At 34.7% G+C, this 23,282-nt stretch overlaps 1 protein-coding gene across 11 annotated transcripts in view; it reads right to left on the bottom strand.

Moving 5' to 3' along the window:
- Positions 1–7,364: 7,364 nt before the first annotated feature.
- CSMD3 (CUB and Sushi multiple domains 3) overlaps positions 7,365–23,282 on the bottom strand; it is a 1,279,316-nt gene continuing 1,263,398 nt past the window's right edge. For all 11 annotated transcript variants that reach the window (XM_002759280.8, XM_017965625.4, XM_035276379.3 and 8 more), the window contains 4 exons: positions 20,008–20,120; positions 15,622–15,709; positions 12,902–13,037; positions 7,365–9,403 (listed from right to left, as the gene is read on the bottom strand). In XM_002759280.8, the coding sequence (XP_002759326.1) occupies positions 9,244–9,403; positions 12,902–13,037; positions 15,622–15,709; positions 20,008–20,120 (497 nt within the window). In that variant the 3' untranslated portion in view covers positions 7,365–9,243. The remainder of the gene's footprint in view (positions 9,404–12,901; positions 13,038–15,621; positions 15,710–20,007; positions 20,121–23,282) is intronic.

Here is a 23,282-nt window from a genome sequence, read left to right as displayed (position 1 = left end):
GTTGAAGTTTCCACATTGCTAAACTTTGAACCTAATTTTCAATAATTCATTATTCATGCATGGTGATTTCTAGTGCAATCTGAGATCAGTGCATATTTATGTTGCTCACACATTGGTGTCTAGTGATATATTTTTCACCATATGCAAGCAATGCATAATTTGAAAAGCCAAGTTAAATATTCATCTGTAATTATTTCTGTTGGATAGTGTAGTAAGTAGAACTACTAGGCCTAAAGGAATACTGATTTCCCTTATTCAGTAGATAACATATCACTAAATATAAATTTGACCTTTGTCTCACTGTCTTATCTAACTGATTTTTATTGAAATTGTAGGTGCATTTTTTTTAATTTATGTGCAAATGATATTTTACAGATAAGGCATTGACTAACAAAGATTCCTAAGGAAATATGTACATATGAAATAAAAAGATAAAGTAAAGCATACATTTCCCATTAAAATCCTAAACAGTCTATGATTATTTTGTCAAGAAATATCCAAGTTTTTCACATTAAACTCATCTAACATGCAGTTTTCATAGTAATTCATCCCATCAAATTCTGAATTTTCTGAAAATATATGTTGATGCCATATAGCCAAAGTCATTTTTATACCCCTTACTTATAAGACTAAAATAAGGTAGTGTCAACAGACCAAAATTTGTCAAGTTTCTCTAAAATTCATGAAAGTAAATTTTAATTAATGGAAAGTAGTGAAAGCACACATAGACACACAAGACATCACATAGACATTTTGTGGCACCTTAACATACTTTAATGATATTTTTTATAGCTTGAAAATACATCAAGTTACAAGTTGAAGAATAACATCTATGTGTTTATGTTTATGTTTATTTATTTTTTAAGGTGGAGTCTTGCTCCATCGCCAGCCTGGAGTGCAATGGCGCGATCTCGGCTCACTGCAAACTCTGTCTCCCAGATTCAAGTGATTCTCCTGCCTCAGCCTCTGGAGTAGCTGAAACTACAGGTACATGCCACCACACCTGGCTAATTTTTGAACTTTTAGTACAGATGGGGTTTCACCATGTTGATAAGGCTGGTCTCGAACTTCTGACCTCAAGTGATATGCTTACCTTGACCTCCCAAAGTGCTGGGATTAAAGGCAGGAACAACCACACCCGGCTATGTTTTTTTTATTTTCATTTTTCTAATATCCATTATACCTCATAGTAAACATTTAATATTAGAAGATATTTGTTATATCAATAAATTAATTGATTAATGACATTTTGCTATTTATACCTGCTCATTTCCATTTGGAATTTATTCTTAGAGTTCATTGCCTTTTGCTGGTATTTGGTAACTTATATAGTTCTCCACACAAATTTCATATTAAAATGTAATCCCCAGTTTTGGAGGTGAGATCTGGTGGCAGATAATTAGATCATAGGGGCTGATTTCTTATGAATGGCTTAGCACCATCCTCTTTGTACTGTCCTTGCAATAATGAATGAGTTCTCAAGAGATATGGTTGTTTAAAAGTGTGTAGGACCTCACTCTTCCTTTCTCTCTCTCTTTCTCCTGCTTTGGCCATGTGACATGCCCACTTCCCATTCACCTCTTGCCATGATTGAAGTTTCCTCAGGCCTCCCCAGAAGCCAAGCCAATGCCAACATCAAGCTTCCTGTATATCCTACAGAACCATGAGCCAATTACACCTCTTTTCTTAAAAATTACTCAGTCTCAGGCATTTCTTGATAGCAATGTGAGAATGGCCAAATACAGTAACTAAGCTTCAAATTAAGCATTCCATTTTGCTGACCAGTACCATAAGAGAGCAGATTACATCATCTTCTCTACCTGCTTGCTATATACTTGTAAATTCCGACTTGTAAGGCAGGGTTTCTAATCTGGTATGCAGATAGAATTCAGAGTTTGTAATCTTGAAACAAAAAGAAATATAGTTTTATCTTCAACAACCTTTTAAATAAAATATAGTGTTTCTTTTAACCATAAAGATAGGCATAATTTTTAATTTTGTCATTAATAAAAATCACATATATTTTAATGTCATGTTTAAATGTTATGAATATCTCATAATATTGCTTATGATCATCCATCTTCAAAATTACAAGACTAGCCCCCTGCTTACTTTTCAGTACAGAAATGTGTATATATGCATCTGTATATGTATTAGTATTCATTAATGTACATATATGTATATTAGCATATAAAATATTTTAAAAATATTTTGTAATTACTTTATTATAACTAATTTTCTGTGTGTTTCATTTTATACATCTAAAAACATCATTCTGAAAAGGAGACCATAGACTTCAAAGAAGTCCTGGATTGCTCTACTGACTTTAATTAGCTAAGTGTCAATTTGCTAATTGGGTTTACAAAGCTGTTATATTCCCCAGATAACATATCTCATTCTAATAAATTCCTTCTGGAGATACAAAATCTTAACCCTAGGGAGTGAGGAAGACACTTTTAGAATAGAAAGGCCTCAGGGTTCCCATTAATTTATAAAATATAATTCTCTCTATGTAATTCTTTCTATATATTCATCTATATTTATCTCACAAGTCTTGCCAGAGCACACAGGTTCACTGCTATTTTGACAGGTATGCTAATAATAACAACCAAGGTTTCGATCTGATGAGGGTTTAAACACAGATTTCTTGTTTTCCTATTTTACAATACCATTTGTAGCTATGAATTTGAATGTAGGGGATATAATACTTTTTTCAAGACTAATAAAATTATTACATATGGGGACTTATGAAAAGTTGGAAAAGTGTCCGGCAGGTGTATACTGAAGAATGAAATCTAATGTCCAGTGGCTATTTCTATTCCCCAGTAACTTCTCAATCTGTTCTGAAATTACTTTAGAACACCAAGTTCATGAAAGTGAAGACAGAAAGATATTTCTTAGATTTTACAATATGTATAACTTCTCAGATCAATATTCCCTTATCTCCAAAGTCATCCTAAAAAAAGAAGCAAGTCAATATTTCTTTCAGCCAAAATTCAAACAATACATTATAAATTATTTCTCAGCTGCATGTGCTTCTATAATTCTACAGAAGAGCTTTTTAAACCTCACTTCAACTATGCCTACTTTTAATTTATAGACATTCACAGATTAATACTTTGACAGGCAATGAATTCTCACTTTCTTTTAAAAGAGAGTATTATCTGGTTATTTTATGGGCTATTTTAGTCAATGTTTTGTCCTTTATTCCCCCTTCACTTGTAAGTGAAAAGGACAAATAACATAAATCTTGGCTTCTGGTCTGTTTCCACAATCACAATCAGGCTCCAGTATCAAGAGACTGTGAGTAGAACCTACATGTTCTCTTTAACGTTCTTAAATATATATATGGGAAGTACAATAAACCTCTTAAGACTCTTTAAAATTACTTTCACTAAAATTGCTGCTCAATTTTGAGAAAAATAAGCATGAAAGGAAAAGAAAAATAGCAAAATAAAAAAATAATAATTAAAGACTAAGATGCAGACAAAATATAAAAGGGAAAATCAAGAAAAGCAGCAGTGAGAGAGGGTTACAGAGAACACAGTAAGATGTATGAACATGGTTAAAAGACAACATGACTATCTGCAGCAAACTACAACTCTGAAATGTCAAGTATTGAAAACCTAGATGATTTCCAAGGGACGATGCAGAAGATAAATCCAAAAACTTTAAATTCAAAGAAAACAAAAATTTTGAGATTCCCGAGCAAGGTGGCCAAATAGGAACAGCTCTGGTCTGTAGCTCCTAGCAAGACCAAAGCAGAAAGCAGGTGATTTCTGCATTTCCAACTGAGGTACCCGGTTCATCTAATTGACTGGTTAGACCATGGGTGCAGCCCACCTAGGGAGAGCAGAAGCAGGATGGGGCTTCTACCTCACCCAGGAAGCACAGGGGTTGGGGAGCTCCCTCCCCTAGGCAAAGGAAGCCCTGAGGGACTGCGCTCTGAGGGATGATGCATTCTGGCCCAGATACTACACTTTTCCCATGGTCTTCACAACCTATAGATTAGGAAGTTCCCTCGGATGCTTACACCACCAGGTGCCTGGGTTTCAAGCACAAAACTGTATGGTCATTTGGGCAGACATTGAGCTAGCTGTAGGAGTTTGTTGTTGTTGTTGTTCATACCTCAGTGGTGCCTGGAATGCCAATGAGACAGAACCATTCACTCTCCTAAAAAGGGGGCTGAAGCCAGGGAGCCAAATGGTCTTGCTCAACAGATTCTACCCCATGAAGCCCAGCAAGCTAAGATCCACTAGCTTAAAATTTCTGCTGCCAGCAGAGCAGTCTGAAGTCATCCTGGGATGCTCAAGTTTGGTGTGGGGAGGGGCATCCACCATAACCGAGGCTTGAGTAGGTGGTTTTCCCCTCACAGTGTAAAAAAAAACCCACAGGGGATTTCAGACAGGGCAAAGCCCACCATAGCTAAGCAATGCCTCTGTAGCCAGACTGCCTCTCTAGATTCCTCCTCTCTGGGCAGGGCATCTCTGAAAAAAAGGCAGCAGCCCCGGTCAGGGGTTTATAGATAAAACTCCCATCTCCCTGGGGCTGAGCACCCGGGGAAGGGGCAGCTGTGGACACAGCTTCAGCAGACTTAAATATTCCTGCCGGCCAGCTCTGAAGAGAGCAGTGGATCTCCCAGAACATTGCTTAAGCTCTGCTAAGGGACAGACTGCCTCCTCAAGTGGGTCCCTACACCATGCCTTTTGACTGAGAGACACCTCCCAGCAGGGATCAACAGACCTCATACAGGAGAGCTCCAGCTGGCAAATGGCAGGTGCCCCTCTGGGATGAAGCTTCCAAGGAAGGAGCAGGCAGGAATCTTTGCTGTTCTGCAGTCTCTGCTGGTGATACCCAGGCAAATAGGGTCTGGAGTGGATCCCCAGCAAACTCCAGTAGACCTGCAGAAGAGGGGCCTGACTGTTAGAAGGAAAACTAATGGAAAGCAATAGTATCGACATCAACAAAAATGATGACCATGCAAAAACTCCATCCAAAGGTCACCAATAGCAAAGACCAAAGGTAGATAAATCCATGTAGATGAGAGAAAACCAGCATAAAAGGGCTGAAAATTCCAAAAACCTGAATGCCTCTTCTCCTCCAAAGGATCACAACTCCTTGCCAGCAAGGGAACAAATCTGGACGGAGAATGAGTTTGATGAATTGATGGAAGTAGGCTTCAGAAGGAGGATAATAACAAACTTCTCCAACCTAAAGGAGCATGTTCTAGCCCAACGCAAGGAAGCTAAGAACATTGGTAAAAGGTTAGAGGAATTGCTAAGTAGAATAACCAGTTTAGAGAAGATGACCTGATAGAGCTGAAAAACACAGCCTGTGAACTTTGTGAAGCATACACAAGTATCAGTACCTGAACTAATCAAGTGGAAGAAATGATATTAGATATTGAAGATCAACTTACTGATATAAAGCATGAAGACAATATTAGAGAAAAAAAGATGACAAGGAATGAACAAAGCCTCTAAGAAATCTGGGACTATGTGAATAGACCAAACCTATGTTTGATTGGTGTACCTGGAAGTGACAGGGAGAATAGAACCAAGTTAGAAAACACATTCAGGATATTATCCAGGGGAACTTCCCTAACCTACCAAGACAGGCCAACATTCAAACTGAAGAAAAACAGAGAAGACCATAAAGATACTCCTCGAGAAGAGCAACGCCAAGACACATTATTGTCAGATTCACCAAGGTTGAAATGAAGAAAAAAGTGGTAAGGGCAGCCAGAGAGAAAGGTTGGGTAACCCACAAAGGGAAGCACAACAGAATAACAGTAGATCTCTCTGCAGAAACCCTACATGCCAGAAGAGAGTGGGGGTCAATATTCAACATTCTAAAGAATTTCAACCCAGAATTTCATATCCAGCCAAACTAAGCTTCGTAAGTGAAGGAGAAATAAAATCCTTTCCAGACAAGCAAATGCTGAGGGATGTTGTCACCACCAGGGCTGCCTTACAAGAGCTCCTGAAGGAAGCACTAAATATGGAAAGGAAAAACTTATACCAGCCACTGCAAAAACAAACCAAAATGCAAAGACCAAAGATACCATGAAGAAACCGCATCAACTACTAGGCAAAATAATCAGCTAGCGTCATAATGACAGGATCAAATTCACAAATAAAAATATTAACCTTAAATAAAAACAGGCTAAATGCCCCAATTAAAAAGTGCATGCTGGTAAATTAGATAAAGGGTCACAATCCATCGCTGTCCTGTATTGAGGAGACCCATCTCACATGCAAAAACACACATAGGCTCAAAATAAAGGGATGGAGTACAATTAACCAAGCAAATGAAAAAAAAAAAAAAAAAGCAGGGGTTGCAATCCTCATCTCTTATAAAACAGACTTTAAACCAACAAAGATCAAAAAAGACAAAGAAGGGAATCATGTAATAGTAAAAGGATCAATGCAACAAGAAGAGCTAACTATCCTAAATAGATAGGTACCTAATATAGAAACACTTCGATTCATAAAGCAAGTTCTTAGAGACCTACAAAGAGACTTAAATTCCCAGAGAACTATAATGGGAGACTTTAACACCCCACTGTCAGTATCACATAGATTAACAAGACAAAGTTAAAATGAAGCACAACAAATGAAATTATAGCTCTAAAGTGAGTGAAAGGTGGAGATAATGAAGTTTACAAAAAGGCTACAATGATATCAAGAAACACTTATTTCTAAAGCTAAAGTGTAATAAACAGAGATAGACTACACAGGCTGGAGTCTGAGGTTCTGAAAATATAGAGACTGTTTTGTAAAAAATAGTTCTCTAATAAAATTGAACTTAGTAACCTGTAATTTGAATTTATAGAAACATAATATGTATCTTGAATACGGATGTTTACATGTTCCATTTATTTGTGGAAATCCCCCATCTTGGCAAAAAAAAAGTATTTGTTTTTGAGTATTAGTTTAATGTAGCTATTCAAAATGTTATTGAGTTCATGTCCATAGAGCATGCTAACATACCTCTATGAAACATACTACAGAAATATTATAAATCATTAGGTGTAACTAAATTTAGACAATATTTTTAAATATTAACATTTAAGGAAAATTCTAAGATGAAGTTCTTGTTTTTCTAGCAAACCATTCATTCAATGTAAGATGAAGTTCTTATGTTACTACTATATTTACTTGGAATCTATTTTCCAAAAAGTGTCATAGTTGAGGACATATGGAATATAAAGAAGATAAATATTCATATTTCATTATTATGTTACAAACTAAATATATGTAATATGCAGTTTGGGAAGTTTTAAATGCAAGAAATAGATGTGGGCTGTTCATTCCTTTTACTGACCTGAACAGTTGCAGTTTATTTTTGGGAAAAAAAACACATTTTACAAAAGCAATTATCCATTTTTATTTTGTTTACATTGCACTGAAAATTTACATCATACTTTTACAAAGTTTCTTTTCATAAAAATATACTTCTTTACAAAAGTGTATGCATTAATATAAGAGGAGTAGCCAGTTGCAGAAGAAACATTGTTTAAAGAAGATCTTAAATGTATTAACCTTAACATTAATGAATGAATCATCGTTATTGCAGTCATTTGAATAAACAAGAATAAATAACTGATGGCATAAAATTTAAAACTGCATCCTGCCAGTAGAGTACAATGTTGAGAAAATTGTATGAATTTCCAAAACAATGTATCTCAAAGTGTTTTACAAGAAATTCACTAAATGTTGTAGAGATAGATCCAAGCAGCGCTCCCAGGTGCAAGGGTTTCTCTTAGGCACTCTGTCTCATGATACAAAAAGTCGAGACTGTTCACAGAGTTATCCATATTTGAAAGGGACAACAACAAAGAGTTAACACTGGGTACATGATTTTATTCAATGAAGTAAAAGATGCTATAAAAGGAAGACTATGATCTATTAAATAAAAATGCTGGCATTACTATTTGATATAGTTGTAAATGAGCCACCAACAACTTACAAATACATATCTTAATTTGACAATGAAAGAAACCTGTTATATCTGAAACTTGGTGTTTAAGAATAAAGCTACAGAAATTTAAAAATATATAAAAATATGACATGTCCACAACTTTAGGAAATAAATTTACACTGGTGATTTAAAATAATAATTTTTTCAGTCATTATGGGACTGGAAACAAAATATTTGTTTTCACATAGGGACTAGAACAAAATATTTTTCTAATCATTGTTAAATGAAAGTTAAATGTGTCAAAATAACTTTAAATTTGAAGACTCAACTGGAAGCAAATGTAGAAATAAATGTAGTAGATTATTAGGACATTTATTTGGTCTTTCAGAAATATTGGAAAGTAAAGGATGGTAAGTTTGGTGTCTCAGATAACTGCAAAATAATAATCTTTCTAGATAAAATTTGCCAGCCAATGGTCTTTGGGTGACAAAACACATTGAAGCTACTATCACATTTGGGATTTTAAAAATAATAAAAGTTAATAAAAATAAATAGAAAAAACATATTGAAGCAAAGAGTTAAATACTACCCTGTAGCTCACTGAATAATACTGGTTACTCCATAATGGGAAAATCGGGAGGGTAGCACAATGAACTTGCCATTTGTAGAAACTGACAACCAGTCTAAAAGAAGAATAGCAATATAATATTAAAGAACAAAGAAACAGATTCAAATTGAAATGGGCAACATTATTTCTTCTGAGGCATAAATTACCTCATAAACATTTAAAGTCATAACTCAATCTTAAGGAAAACAATGCCTCGATTAACAAGAATGAATGTAAGACAGAGCGGTATGAAATACAGACTTACGTGTGTGATGTAGCTCAGGACAGTTAAAGAGAAGTCAGTGATCTATTGACTCTTGTAAGTATAGCTCTTATTTTCTACCCTATATCTTTTTTTTAAAACCCAGTCCCTCTAATATAGTTTATAAAGCACAGAAATACTGATAGTGGATGCTCCTCCAATATATGCAAATAAGTTTATGTTTTAGAATAATCTCCTTTTTAAAAAAAGCAAATAAACTGTGAGTAAGCACTCTCGGAGTGCAGCCAAATTTTTGTAAAACTCTCCACGGTAAACATGAAGAATTATGGTCCAGTTTATGAAAAAAAAACACTCTTCTGTATCATTCCTCAGGTAAAGGTGACCCAGCAAGTCCTGAAAAGTGTGCTTTAATTTGTTTAGCAGTGAACTAAGTGTGCACTGTTTTGTGTGTCGATTTCCAAGCTTCTGAAGAAGGCAAAGGGTTGCCTTGTTATACCATTGTGCAAACCGTGTTCAAGTTGGGATCAAATCGTACTGCCTTCCCTTCCACTGACTTCGCGTTGGTGTCATACATGGGGTTTTCAAAAGCTGCTTGGCCATTGTTATTTTCATGAACTGAACATCCTGTATACTGTGTTTTAGGTGCAGTCCTGTTGATAAGAAAATTAATTAGCTATGTGTTAACTTTCTTCCAGAAACAGTGGACAACAGCTCAAACATAATGTATACCATTAGCAGATAATGTACATTAAAAAGATGGAGACATCATAAACACAGTAAGTCAACCTTGAACAATTGCTTGCTACTTTAAAAACCTGAGTGACTTTTAATTTTACATATAATGCATATTTATTTACAGCAACAATATTAGTATATAAATACATAATATAATGGCTATAATAAATTTTCTTACAAAAAAAGAAATTACTATGACATCATTTATAGTATAAATAATGATGGTGACAGATTTAAATCTCATCACTATTTATTTGTTAATCAAATATTTACTAAACATCTATTATGTGCCAGTCATGATTCTAGACATTGGGTATATAATTAAAAAATATATAGTCTTTACTTTCAGGTAGTTCACATTGTAGTGATAAAAAAAAGAATAAATTAAAAATAAATAAAACCAAAAATAGTAACTAATAAGTATTGTTATGATAAAAAGGAAAATGGTTAATATAAAAAGTAACTGTAGGCCACTTTAGGAGAGGTAATAGGGAAAAAAATCTTTTAGGAGGTAAAATTTAATCTGAAACTTGAATTATAAGTCAGTTCTGCACTAGGAATAAAGGAGATTCCCTGAAGAGTACACAACTAATGCTGAGGCCTAATTTGGAAAGGTACTTGGAGTATCCCAAAATGAACACTCAATTTTGTTTTTAAAGTGGTACAGATTAAAGCATGCAAGTTCAAAAACTCAAAGAAGAAATGGCTACACTCAGACACAAGTCATGAAAATAGTTCCTAAAGAATTGCTGACAATTAGGTGGCAAGATGCATGAGTTCTAGGTTGGGTGGTAGAGGCTGCTGGCCTTGAAATTCTGATTCATTTCTTTACTTCACCTTTGACTAATGCTAATCTAGTTTATCTTTCCCACATACCATGTATAACTTGCTCACATTTTTCATGAAAGAAAGGCAGACTTGCTGCTATCTATTTCTGGGGCCTAATTCCTTAAAAGGATATATCTTAAAATAAATTTGTTTCTCAACTCTGTTGTTTACCTGAACAATCAAATTTCAACTATTGCTTTTATTGTAATTTATTAATTACAATTTATTTGTAATTTGTACAATTTATTTATAATATGTACAATTTATAATTTATTATAAATTGCCATTATATTACTATCTCTAATGCATTTTCTGAATTTGTCTATATTTCAAAATTTTATGCAATTTCTATAATAACAACTTTAAAAAACCTTCCTTAAGTTTATTGGAAGAAAACTAATAACTTGCTCTTACTAGGTGTGTCTTATTATAAGTCTACTGGATCATATTTTTTCCAAGCTAGATATAAAATGAAAACCAGAAAGAACATCATTGCATTCGAATTAGGTAACAATCATGAAAATACAAAATGATTGCCCCTTCTCAATATTCAACAACAGCTTGAAGGAAAATGCTATCCAGATTTAAAAATTTACACCATAAAAAAATTTAACTGAAAATGAATCAAAATTCTCAATACAAGAGCTAAATCAATAAAACTCTTAGGAAAAACACATGACCTTGAATTTGGCAATGGTTTCTTGGTTTTGACATCAAAAGTACAAGAAAAGAAAAAACATTAAACTTCATCAAGTGGAAAATTTTGTACATCAAAGAACACTGTGAAGACAGTGAAAATGCAATCTACAGTAAGGGAGAAAATATTGGCAAAACATTTATCCGATAAGGGCTTAATGTCTAGAATATATAAAGAACTCTTACAACTCAATAAGACAAACAACCCAATTTAGAAATTAACAAAATACTTGAATAGGCATTTCCACAAAGACAAATGGCTAGCAAGGGCTCAACATCACTTACAAGTATGAACATGGAAATCAAAACTACAATGAGATACAGCTTCATATACACTATGATGGCTACAATGAAAAAAAAAAGACAAATAAAAACACCAAAAACCCATGGTTAGGACATGGAATAAACAGAACCTTTGTCAATTGCTGATAGGAATGTAAAATGGTGCAGCTGCTGTGCAAAACAGCTTGATGTTTTAACACAGTAAGTTAAACATAGAATTGTCATATAATTCACTAATTTCATTCCTGTGTATATACCAAAAAGAACTGAAAATTAGTGATCAAACAAAACCTTATACACAAATGTGTACAGCAGTACTATTCACAGTAGTCAAAAGTTAGAAACAACTCAAATGTCCAGCAACTGGTGAGTGGACACATTCATCCATACAATGAAACATTATTTAGCCATATAAGAGAATGACGTACTGATGTATGCTGTATATGGATAAAATTTGAAAACATTTTGCTAAGTTTAAGAAGCCTGATACAAAATGTCCCATATTGTATGATTTCGTTTATGTAAAATATATGCAGAACAAGCAAACCAGTAGAGGCAGATTTGTAGTTATCTGCAGCTGGGTGAGGAGAGTGAGGAGTGACAATTTAATGAATACAATTTCCCTTTGGCATTTTGGAGGTTATAAAATAGTTTGGAAATATACAGTAGTGATGGTTCTATGGCACTATGAATGCACTAAATGCCACATAACCGAACACTTTAAAATAGTTAAAATGGTAAGGTTAGGTTACATCTATTTTACCACAATTTCTTAAGAAGTTGAAATTTAGTGATGAATATTCTTTATCTATTATAAAATCTGATATCGGCCAGACCTAAATAGCTGCTAATTCACACTCAATACACATTTGTATAATATTAAGTAAATGTTGTGAGATGTTGCAGACTGACCCCAAATGAAATTTTGGAGGAAAGACATTTAGGTTACAGTCATTTAATTATCTGGCCACGCACATATTTTTTCTTGATAAGGGATTGTCCCAACTAGTGGGACATAGAAAGCACTCAGCAGGATTTGTACTGGACTGAGAGAACAGGATCTACTAATAATATGTATAGCTATATTTTAGATCTATCACAAATATATTAATTGCAATTCATCAAAAGCAACAGAAGTTGAATGAGAAGATCAAATAATCTGGCCATCTGTCTGCCTGGGTAAAATCAGTGTTTTCATGTGAACTTAGAGGTTTGGACCCAAGCTTCTTCCTAGTTTTCTAAATATATCTGGCAGCAGATATTACCTCTCAAATTTAAACTTTAACCTAAATTTTCTGTCTCTAAAGTCTCATTATACATAATGTAGAAATAACTTTTACAATTAGTTGCACACCAGGAAATTGACAGGCAAAAGAAAGGTTAAATTGAATTGTGCAATTTAATAGAGAACTTTTGTTATATTGTATGTAATGTTGCAGGGGTGGGCAGGGTAAATAAGCTTTTCAATGACTATGGCAATAGTTAGCACCCAGAGAGTTCAATAACCCAGAAAAAAAAATTGAAATTAGGATTTGAATAACAGCAGTAGAAATAAATGAAAAATAGATTTGGGAAACATTTTGTAGTTAAAAAATCAATGAGCTTACCTTTGTTTATAAAGATAAAATCCAAATCCTGCAAATATAAGTGCAAAAAAAGGCACAAGAATAGCAATGGCCACAGAACTACTGTTTGTACCATGAGGTTGGTTTGAAGAATTTGAACCTTCTGACGTATTCAGTCCTACAAAATAAAAAATAAATTATAAATACAATGTCAACTCTTTTATCATAATTAATTTCTACTTTTATGAATTAATTAATTTCTTATATTCCCAAGATATGTACCTGGAAATGGACATAGTAAACAAACATAATTCACGAAACTTTTTCAACTCATTTTCACATATGTTTGCACAATGCCTCTTATGTAGGAGGTATTTTCCCAGGAAAGGGTACAGACTAAAAAATAAGCAGAGCCCCTGAACTAAGGAGTTTATACAATAGTGGGAATATGTACAGAGACACTAATAAGTGTACATATCAAGCACGAAGTAATGGTCAATGTGCTTTAGAAAAGAAAAGAGTAGTTCTGGAGGATATACAACATAGGCTTGGCTTGAAAGATATGCATAAGCCTAGAAATGAGACGGTGAGTGGTTTAGTTAGGGGATGTGACAGCATTGACTTGGGATAGAACTGGGAGGTTAAAACAATAAACTGTGGCTAAACTCTAAAAAAGAAAACCATTCTGTTGAACTCAAAGTTTTTTGGGTTTTTTTTTTGAGCCAGCATTTTACTTTGTCACCCTGACTGCAGCCTCGACCTCCCTGGCTCGAGCAATCCTCCTGCCTCAGCCTCACTAATAGCTGGGACTACAGGCACATGCAAACACACCCAGCTAACTTTTGTATTTTTTCTGGAGATGGGGTTTCACTATGTTGCCCATGCTGGTCTTGAACCCCTGAACCCAAGTGATTCTACTGCCTTGGGCTCCCAAAGTGCTGGTATTACAAGCATGAGCAGTGGCACCTGGCAGAGTTATTATCAACCTCAGGAACAAATGAAGGTGTTTAGAAATGAAAGACCCAGTGATATGGCATGAGATTTAGAACATGACTGTAGTAGGATGGACTTCAGGGAATACAGACTGGAACCAGTTGTGGTTAAAAGATTGTAGTGACAACTGAGATTAAAAAAAGGAATTAAAATTTAAACTAGAGCACTAGGACGTGCATGGGACAATAGACTTGACAAGAATTTCATAATGAAAATTAACAGAACTTATTTATGAGGATGTAAGAAGCAATAAGATATAGGATTAAAAATATTCTGCTTGAAGCTCAGTAAATGCTGATGGCATTTGCAGAGTTAGGAAATGAGAAAAGCCATGTTTGTCAGCACACTGGCACAGGAATGAGGGAAAAGAAAACAGCTATCAATTCTTAAGAGGAAATAGTTCCTTTTTATAGGTTCTGCTTCAGATGTACTGTTTGAGACACTTTGGAGAATATTACATGAAAATATTCAGCACTAAATTACACAACTGTGTAAATGTACCAGGTTTAATGAGTGTTTTATACTATTTTTAAGATGAACACAGGCAGGATGGGATGTAAGTCGCATCTATTTTTCATCCAGAGAAAGATCATTTCTCTTTTTGATAAACAGTTACATTCAACTAAACCTCATCTTTGTCCAGGTTAAAGAAAATTAGTATCTCGTTTTTAACTTATTTTTCCTGTGACTTAGTAAAGCTATGCAAAAGTTCAAATTGTTTTTTTTAAGAGTTCATTTTTGGTTGAGCACAATGACTCATGGCTGTAATCCCAGCACTTCGGGAGGCCAAGGCAGGTGGATCACCTGAGGTCAGGAATTCGAGATCCACCTGGCCAACATGGTAAAAATCCCATCTCTACTAAATATACAAAAAATAGCTGGGTATGGTGGTGGGCACCTGTTATCCCAGCTACTCAGGATACTCAAGCATGAGAATTGCTTGAACCTGGGAGGCGGAGGTTGCAGTGAACCAAGACTGTGCCATTACACAGCAGTCTGGGCGAAAAGAGTAAGACTCTGTCTCAAAAAAAAAAAAAAAAAAAAAAAAAAAAAGGTTCATTTTTTAAAAAGATAAATGTCAAATAATGATTTTTAGAGCCTGAATTTGTTCAATGTATATCCCTTTCACAATGTAATAACAGAAGACAGTAGAGCTTAGGAGAATTATATACCAAAAGCTATGTGTATAAACACATTTTTGCAAGACCACTAAAGGTTTACACACACATAGAAGAGTTGGAAATAAAAATACAAAATTCTTTGCCTCCCACTGCAGAAAATTTACATATTTGAAGAGCACCAAAGACCCAAAAGGGGCTCAATCCTCAAAATTATTTTCCCTTTCCAGACCCTAGGAGTTTCTCAAAGTGTCACTACATTTTCAGAGGAGTGAAAACTATGACAATATTCAAACCGAAGAGCAGTATTACAGTTCTCATGAGATACGATAAAATAATTTACAGTTGAATATTTTCTTTTTTATCTATGTCACTTTTTCTCCTTTTTATCTGCTTAACAGTAAGCCAGTTTATCATATTTATTAGAAATAACATGAAAATCTAAACACTGTACAGAGTTGGTAGATAAAGATCCAATATTTTGAAGAATGTGATTATTTAAAAGGGCTATCAAAGGCATCAGTGTATAATCCTGGCAGTGCAGAATTTACAGTGTAGTAAGTGTGCCTAATGTACGGAATCCACAGTCTTTTCTTTTATGATGGCTGGGATAATAACAGAAGTTCATGAAAATCAGAATGAATACATTACCCAGTCTTTGTAGGCCAAACTGCCCATAATCTTTGCCTTGAATAAATCCTTGAAATACATAAGTAGCTCCATCAGGCTCAGCAGAAACCTAAAAATATGTAAAGGACCAAATATATCTGAATACTGGCCATAGCTTTATTTTCCAAGCCTTAATAAATACCCAATTTGATTCTGAAATGAATATTATCTCAACTTCCTTTCTTTTATATTTTCCTCCCATGCAAAACATAGCACATTGTGCACATTTTCCATCATTAATAGCAAAAGTAAATTTTCTAATTTGAAATAATTATGATATAACAAAAAGAGATTGGTTATTACTATATGATATAGAGATATAGATTTATTATAGCCAACATCTGCTGTCCAAAAAAAAGTGGCATGAAGAAATACAGTGATCAATTGAAAATTAAAATATAAAAATACTGTGCTTTGTAAATTCTTTTTTTTTCAAACCACATACTATCTATTAATAAACTTGTGGCACACAATCCAGCTGTATTATTTTGCATTCATTTTCCATTCTGCAACCTCCATCACATTAGCAGAGTAACCAGTAAGTTGTTTTCTAAAATACTTTTTTCCATCACTGTATGCATCACTTCTGAGTCTTACAGGTATACAGCTGCGTTTAGAGAGTTGCTAAAATTCACCTATTGGACCAAACTAAGACTGCTACTTGGCTGTTTGTTCTCCATCTGAGCCTAAGTCTCCAGCTCAGACACATCTCTTATGGACACAACTGGGAAAAGCCAAATGTTCTACAGCTCATAATGTAACCAGTCTGAAGGGTTCCCTACTCCCAGACCCCTTCGTTTACTGTGAGTTAAGCCTCACTGCTAAATAATGTATTTTGAAACTGGAAAACCAGGCATGCTGCCTTCCACTATACTCATGATGGCAGGAGGGTGGCTTGAGGACTAGGGGCAATGACACGGGATGGATTCAAAAATCCCCCTTACTTATCTCTGATCTTCTTCCCATCCTCACACCAAATTGTCACTTGTTCCTACCTTCCCTGTGAACCTCTCTTGCCTGGCTGCAAAAATTTAAGACACCAAAGACAAAATTACATTATGCTCTGAGTGATGACTTACAAGTACATCAGAATATTTATTTACACAGAAAAGCACTGGACTGGAAAGGAGGAACACAAAATAAGAAAGACAGCTGACACAGTACTGAAATTTTTCTTTTCTTTTACTGCTATATTTGTACAATAAATAAAAAAGGAGGGAAAACCCTATCAGAGCAATGGGCAAGGAGGTGGCAAACTAGGTAAGTCTCCTTGGAGAACAAAAAATATATTTAAAATACAATAGCCCTGCAACTGACTTATGGCTCAGGTGACTAAACACAATTTGAAGCAGTAACAACACTCATGAGCTGAAAATAAAATACATTTAGCCTTTTTATTCATCCTGCCTCTTTCCCAAAGAATATGCCACTGAAGCTGTTCTTGATATCACAATATTCAAGCATCACAAAATTTCTGCATTTAAATTACCTTGCCTACTGAAAATGAGAAAACATAATCATTCTGTCTCTAGGAACGTAACCAAGAAAAAACAAAGAGAATAATTTTTTTTTTTTTTTTGAGACAGAGTCTCGCACTGTCGCCTGGGGTTGGAGTGCAGTGGCATGATCTCAGTTTACTGCAACCTTGGCCTCCTGCCTCAGCCTCCTGAGTAGCTGAGATTATTCAAGCAATTTTCCTGCTTCAGCCTCCAGAGTAGCTGGGATTATTCAAGCAATTCTCCTGCCTCAGCCTCCTGAGTAGCTAGGATTATTCAAGCAATTCTCCTGCCCCAGCCTCCAGGGTAGCTGGGATTACAGGCGCCTGCCATGATGCACAGCTAATTTTTTTTAAAGATGGGGTTTCACCACGATGGCCAAGGTAGTCTTGAATTCCTGACCTCAGGTGATTTTAAATTCTATTACTATTCCACATCCTCCCTCTCCCAACCTTCATGGGAAGTGTATACTCCCTATCTCATTGAGTTGGGCTTGGTCCTATGACTTGCTTGGGCCTATGGAATGTGGGGGGGGTTTGGATTGACAATAGCTCAGTTGCAAGACTAGGCCTTAAGAGCCATATTTCCCAGCATATCAAGTGGAAGAAGCCAGTCACAAAAGGCACATATTATATGATTCCATTCATATGAAAGTCAGAACAGGGAAATCTACGCAGAAACTAGATTGGTGGTTACTTAGAGCTGATTTGAGAATGTAAGGTGGGGGTTGGTAGCTAAAAGCTGTGGAGTTTCTTTATAACATGAAGAAAATATTCTAGTCCTGTCAAGGTGGTTCACGCCTATAATCCCAGCACTTTGGGAAGCCAAGGCAGGCGAATGACTTGAAGTGAGGAGTTCAAGACCAGTCTGGCCAATATGGTGAAATCCTGTCTCTACTAAAAATACAAAAATTATCCAGGCATGTTGGTGTGAGCGTGTAATCCCAGCTACTCGGGAGGCTGAGGCAGGAGAATCAGTTGAACATGGGAGTGAGGTTATAGTGAGCTGAGATCACACCATTGCACTCCAGACTGGGCAACAGAGTGAGTGAGACTCTGCTAAAAAAAAAAAAAAAAAGTATTTTAAAATCAGCTATAATAAGTGTTACATATATGTGTGCATATACGAAAAACCAGTGAATTGGACATTTTTAATGGTGAATTGTAGGATATGTGACTTATATCTACATTGAGCTTCAAGACAAAGGTGTATGTCAAAGTATCTGAGCTTATTTCAGAATCACAGCTTATTTCAGAACCACTTGCCCCCTGAGAGTTCTGGACTTCTGAAAAGAGCAGTACATGCTCTAGGTGGCAAGTGCCCTTTCAGAGTCAGCCCCAAAATGATATAATAAGACATGCAGACCTGGATTTAATACCACAGCCTCAAGTAATGCCTCCACAGCTAGCCCATTACAAGTGAAAAATAACGAAATACTATTGTTTGACCTGAGACTTCATGGCTGTGTCTAAGGTTGCAAATGCTAACTATTACATGCACACTGCATTTGTGCAAAATATTTTATTTAAAAATACTTTATATGCATAATATAATTTGATCTCATAAGTGAAATAAGAAATGCGAATGCTATTACATGCACATTGCATTTGTGCAAAATATTTTATTTAAAAATATTTATATGCATAATGTAATTTGATCTCATAAGTAAAATAAGAAATGTTACATTTCAGCAATTCCTACAACTAAGTATTAAAGTGATATATCCTAAAGTTTGTGTTAATTAATGGCAGTTAGTTACCTAAGTCATGTACATTATTATAAAAGTTGTTAAACACTTGAATCCTCACTCTAAAAAGCAAAGCATACCAAACCACCCTTGCAAGCCTGACATTTCACAAGTGGTTTATTCCTTATGATCAGATATCATATTTGGGTATGGCCACTCTAAAAAATAAAGTACTTCTAAGGAGAAGCTCAAACTCTAATATTTTAATGAATCAATTCACTTTATTTGTTTCCTACATAAAATAATACAATTAAACAATCTGAGTGCATTGAAGATTTGAGTCTGTTCCCAAGTCCATGAATATATAATGGATAAATAGGATGAACATTTTTTTTCCCTCAGGAACCAAACTTATTGATGCCTATGACATAGTAGGCTTATTAAACTTCTTGAAGGCTTATTGAAACTTATCAAAGGCTACTAAATAGTGGCCTATGACATACTACAATATCTTCTTTACCATTAAGGCAGTCAGATCTCTCATGCTGACTCTTCAGCAAAGACTTCATGCCCTTGTGGTTTCCACTGTCAATGTTAAAACTCCACTAACATAAATCACTTAATAGGAAGAGTGACTCCATGGTGAAGCTACAGTAACTATCTCCCTACAGGAAGCAGCTCACGTAAGTTCCTTTTCATGGACTTTATAAATAAAATAGTCTAAATTAATGCTTCAACATAATGGGAATATTTAAATTTCTGATGCACTTTGTAAATATGTTGCATATGTCTTAAGTAGCAGTGGTTTCAGACAAAGACTGAATTATATTTTATCCAGATTTATTTATCATAGCTGACTGTAGATGGAATACGTTTGATGAAACCAGTAAAAAACCACATGCAGATCTGCACACACACACACATATACACACACCCACACACACCCACACCCACACATACGTAGACCCACACCCACCCACCTACCTGCACACACACTACAAAAGTAAGCAAAGCACATCAGAATCCAGTATTCCTAGGTTTGTACTTTAGAATACTATTCATATTTACTAATATATACATGTGTATATGTATTCATAATTAGCTAAATTTAGAAAACTCCTTTTCTGAACAAGCTACAAATTTATCACTAAAATCAGCAATAGACATTAAAATAACTATACTTACAAAGCCATCCATTGCCCAATTTTCTTCCTTCATTTTCTTCACAGAAGCATGAGCTGGTACTTTAATAAGATATATGTGTAACATTAGGCGAGCTTCCTGGCTTTTATATACCCCTGTAAAATGCAAGGACACTTTGGTCTACTTAACTTTGTAAATAGTTATACTTCATTTTATTTTCATAGTTCCGTAAATAGATTATGTAAGATATGTAATAGACAAATAAAACAAAGGCAAGTCAAGGATGGCTTAACCCATAATGCTGTCTGCAAATCCTGTAATATACATTGATATCTCTGTCTTCTGAAATCCTCAACGTATTTCTTAATTGTGGGGTTTAAATTATCTGCGCTATCACAGTTAAGCACTTGTCTTCTTAATAACATCATTCCATGATATCGAAAACAAAATGATTTCTCCCCCCAATCAGATTCTAAAATTTTCAAGCACACAAATAAAATGTTAAAATTCTTGGTATTCTCCTTAATAATGAATTAGCATGCCAACCCTGTGAAAAAGAGTATTATAGGTGCTGCTTGAGCCACAAAGATGAACATATATTGTTCCTAGTTTTAATAATTTCCAACCAAGTAGGAAGTATAAGTAAGGTACACAGCTAACTAAAACACATGAGAGAATGTGATAAATTAAAAACCAGAGAGAGACCATTTCACACTGGAATGATCAGGGAATAGTTAGAAAGGAAAAGCACTGGAGCCCAAGTATGGTGGCTCATGCCTGTAATCCCAGCACTTGGGGAAGCCAAGGCGGAAGATGGCTTGAGTCCAAAAGTATAAGCTTAGGAGTTTCAGACCAGCCTAAGCAACATGATAAAATGCCATCTTTACCAAAAAGATTTTTGAAAATTAGCCAGCCGTGATGGCACACACCTGTTGTCCCAGCTGCTCAGGAGGCTGAGGTGGGAGGATGGCTGGAGCCTGGGAGGTGGAGGTTACAGTGAGTCAATATGGCAACATTTCACTCCAGACTGGGTGACAGAGCAAGGCCCCATCTCAAAAAAACAAAACACATTTGAACTGGTTCTTTAAAAAAGTGGGATTTTAGTTTGGGAAGGTAAATACAAGTAATTGGCATAAGGAAGAGAAGCAAAATATATACAATGATTTTTACACACTAAGTGTTCTAAGGGTAGCAATAGGATGGAGTGCAAGCATATTTAGGGAAAGAGTATAAAATAGGATCTAAGAAAAAAAATTTGTGATTAACCATTGTTTAAACTTGACTCCATTCATTCATTCTAACTTAAGTGTTCACCTATGTAACAGAGCGCTATAATACACAGAGAATGAAAAATAATGAGTCATAGATCTTGGCCTAAAATCAATAGGAAAAAGATAAAAAAATAATCGATAATATTTTATTATGCTGAAAAATTGTTACAATTGTTTTATATGGAGACAGTAAGTAAAAGCAAATTAATCTAATCTAATTATTTGTCTTTCCATATATATAGAAAACTCATGAGTTTATCTAGATTAGAATAAGTATACATTTATTTTGGGGTAACTCTTAATAGAAAATAAAGAAAACTTGTGTTAATACATCAAAGATAAATAAAGCAGTCATAATTTAAGTGAATTGGTCTTATTCATTTAAAGCTTCTTTCAATTAATATCATGCCATTATATGGATTTTTAAAATTATACTACATAGCAAATTCTAATATTTTTACTTTGTGCTTAATGGAGGATCATTCAATAATAAGAATGACAGTATTTCTTCTAAAATTTACAAAATCAATTAATATAATTTTATTTTCCATTTTTTACAGCATAAATTATTTCAATATTAACATGTATATGGGCTATATCTATATAAACAAGAAGTTTACAGTATATATTGCATATTTGCAATATCACTTATCATAGGGACTCATTTTTTAAAATGAGAGCAATTATAATTCAAATGCATTAATTTGAAAATTATTATCAAGGCTTATTTTGTTTCAGATGTTCTGCTAACCTCTGGTAATACAATATTAAATTGGAAGGCAAAGAGCTTTCTTAGAATTTATATTGTTAGAATATAGACACATAATAAATAATAAGTGCAAAAAATGTAATTTCAAATATTGAAAAGAAAAAACGGTAAGGCTACCTAAAACTAATAATATTCCTGACTGCATTTGTAATACAAATGTTTCTTTAGGTCAGGTCAGGTCACTGGGAACATTGTTTGAGGAGGTGACTTTTGAGAGAATATCTGACTGTTAGGAAAACCAGTGCAAATCTAGCATAATGAGAGATGTGTACTGGACAGAGCAAACAGAAACTTGAGATTGGACAGGTTTTGGTTCCCTTATGGATGTTTAAATAAGTGTAGCTCTATCTTTATCTGCCTTAAATATTGGGTATCCATCTAAATATCATCATTTGAAGAAATGATTTTGTGGCCATAGACTAGCTGAGAAATCAGTGATTTGGTATTTTTGGTTTTATGAGTATAGAGAAAGTTTTTGTTGTATTCACACCTAAATTAAAAATTATGAAACTGGACCCCGTTCTTACACCTTACGCTAAAATTAACTCCAGATGGATTAAATATTTAAACATAAGACCTAACACCATAAAAACCCCGCAAGAAAACCTAGGCAAAACCATTCAGGACATAGGCAAAGACTTCATGACTGAAGCCTCAAAAGCAATGGCAACAAAAGCCAAAATAGACAAACAGGATCTAATTAAACTTAAGAGTTTCTGCACAGCAAAAGAAACAATCATCAGAGTGAACCAGCAACCAACAGAATGGGAGAAATGTTTTGCAATCTACCTGTTGGACAAAGGGCTAATATTCAGAATCTACGAAGAACTAAAGCAGATTTACAAGAAAAAAAAACAAACCCATTCAAAAGTGGGTGAACAATATGAACAGACACTTGTGAAAACAAGACATTTATGAGGCCAACAAACGTGAAAAAATATTCATCATCACTGGTCATTAGAAAAATGCAAATCAAAACTACATTGAGATACCATCTCATGCCAATTAGAATGGTGATCATTAAAAAAATCTGGAGACAACAGATGCTGGAGAGGATGTGGAGAAATAGGAACACTTTTACACTCTTGGTAGGAGTATAAATTAGTTCAACTATTGTGGAAGACAGTGTGACGATTCCTCAAGGATCTAGAAATAGAAATTCCATTTGACCCAGCAATCCCATTGCTGGGTATATACCCAAAGGATTATAAATCATTCTAGTATAAAGACACATGCACATGTATGTTCACTGTGGCACTGTTTACAATAGCAAAGAC

The sequence above is a fragment of the Callithrix jacchus genome, chromosome 16 (assembly GCF_049354715.1).
Source record: "Callithrix jacchus isolate 240 chromosome 16, calJac240_pri, whole genome shotgun sequence".
Classification (NCBI taxonomy): Eukaryota; Metazoa; Chordata; class Mammalia; order Primates; family Cebidae; genus Callithrix; species Callithrix jacchus.
Note: the sequence above shows the minus strand (reverse complement) of the source record. Positions and strands in the feature narration are given on the sequence as shown.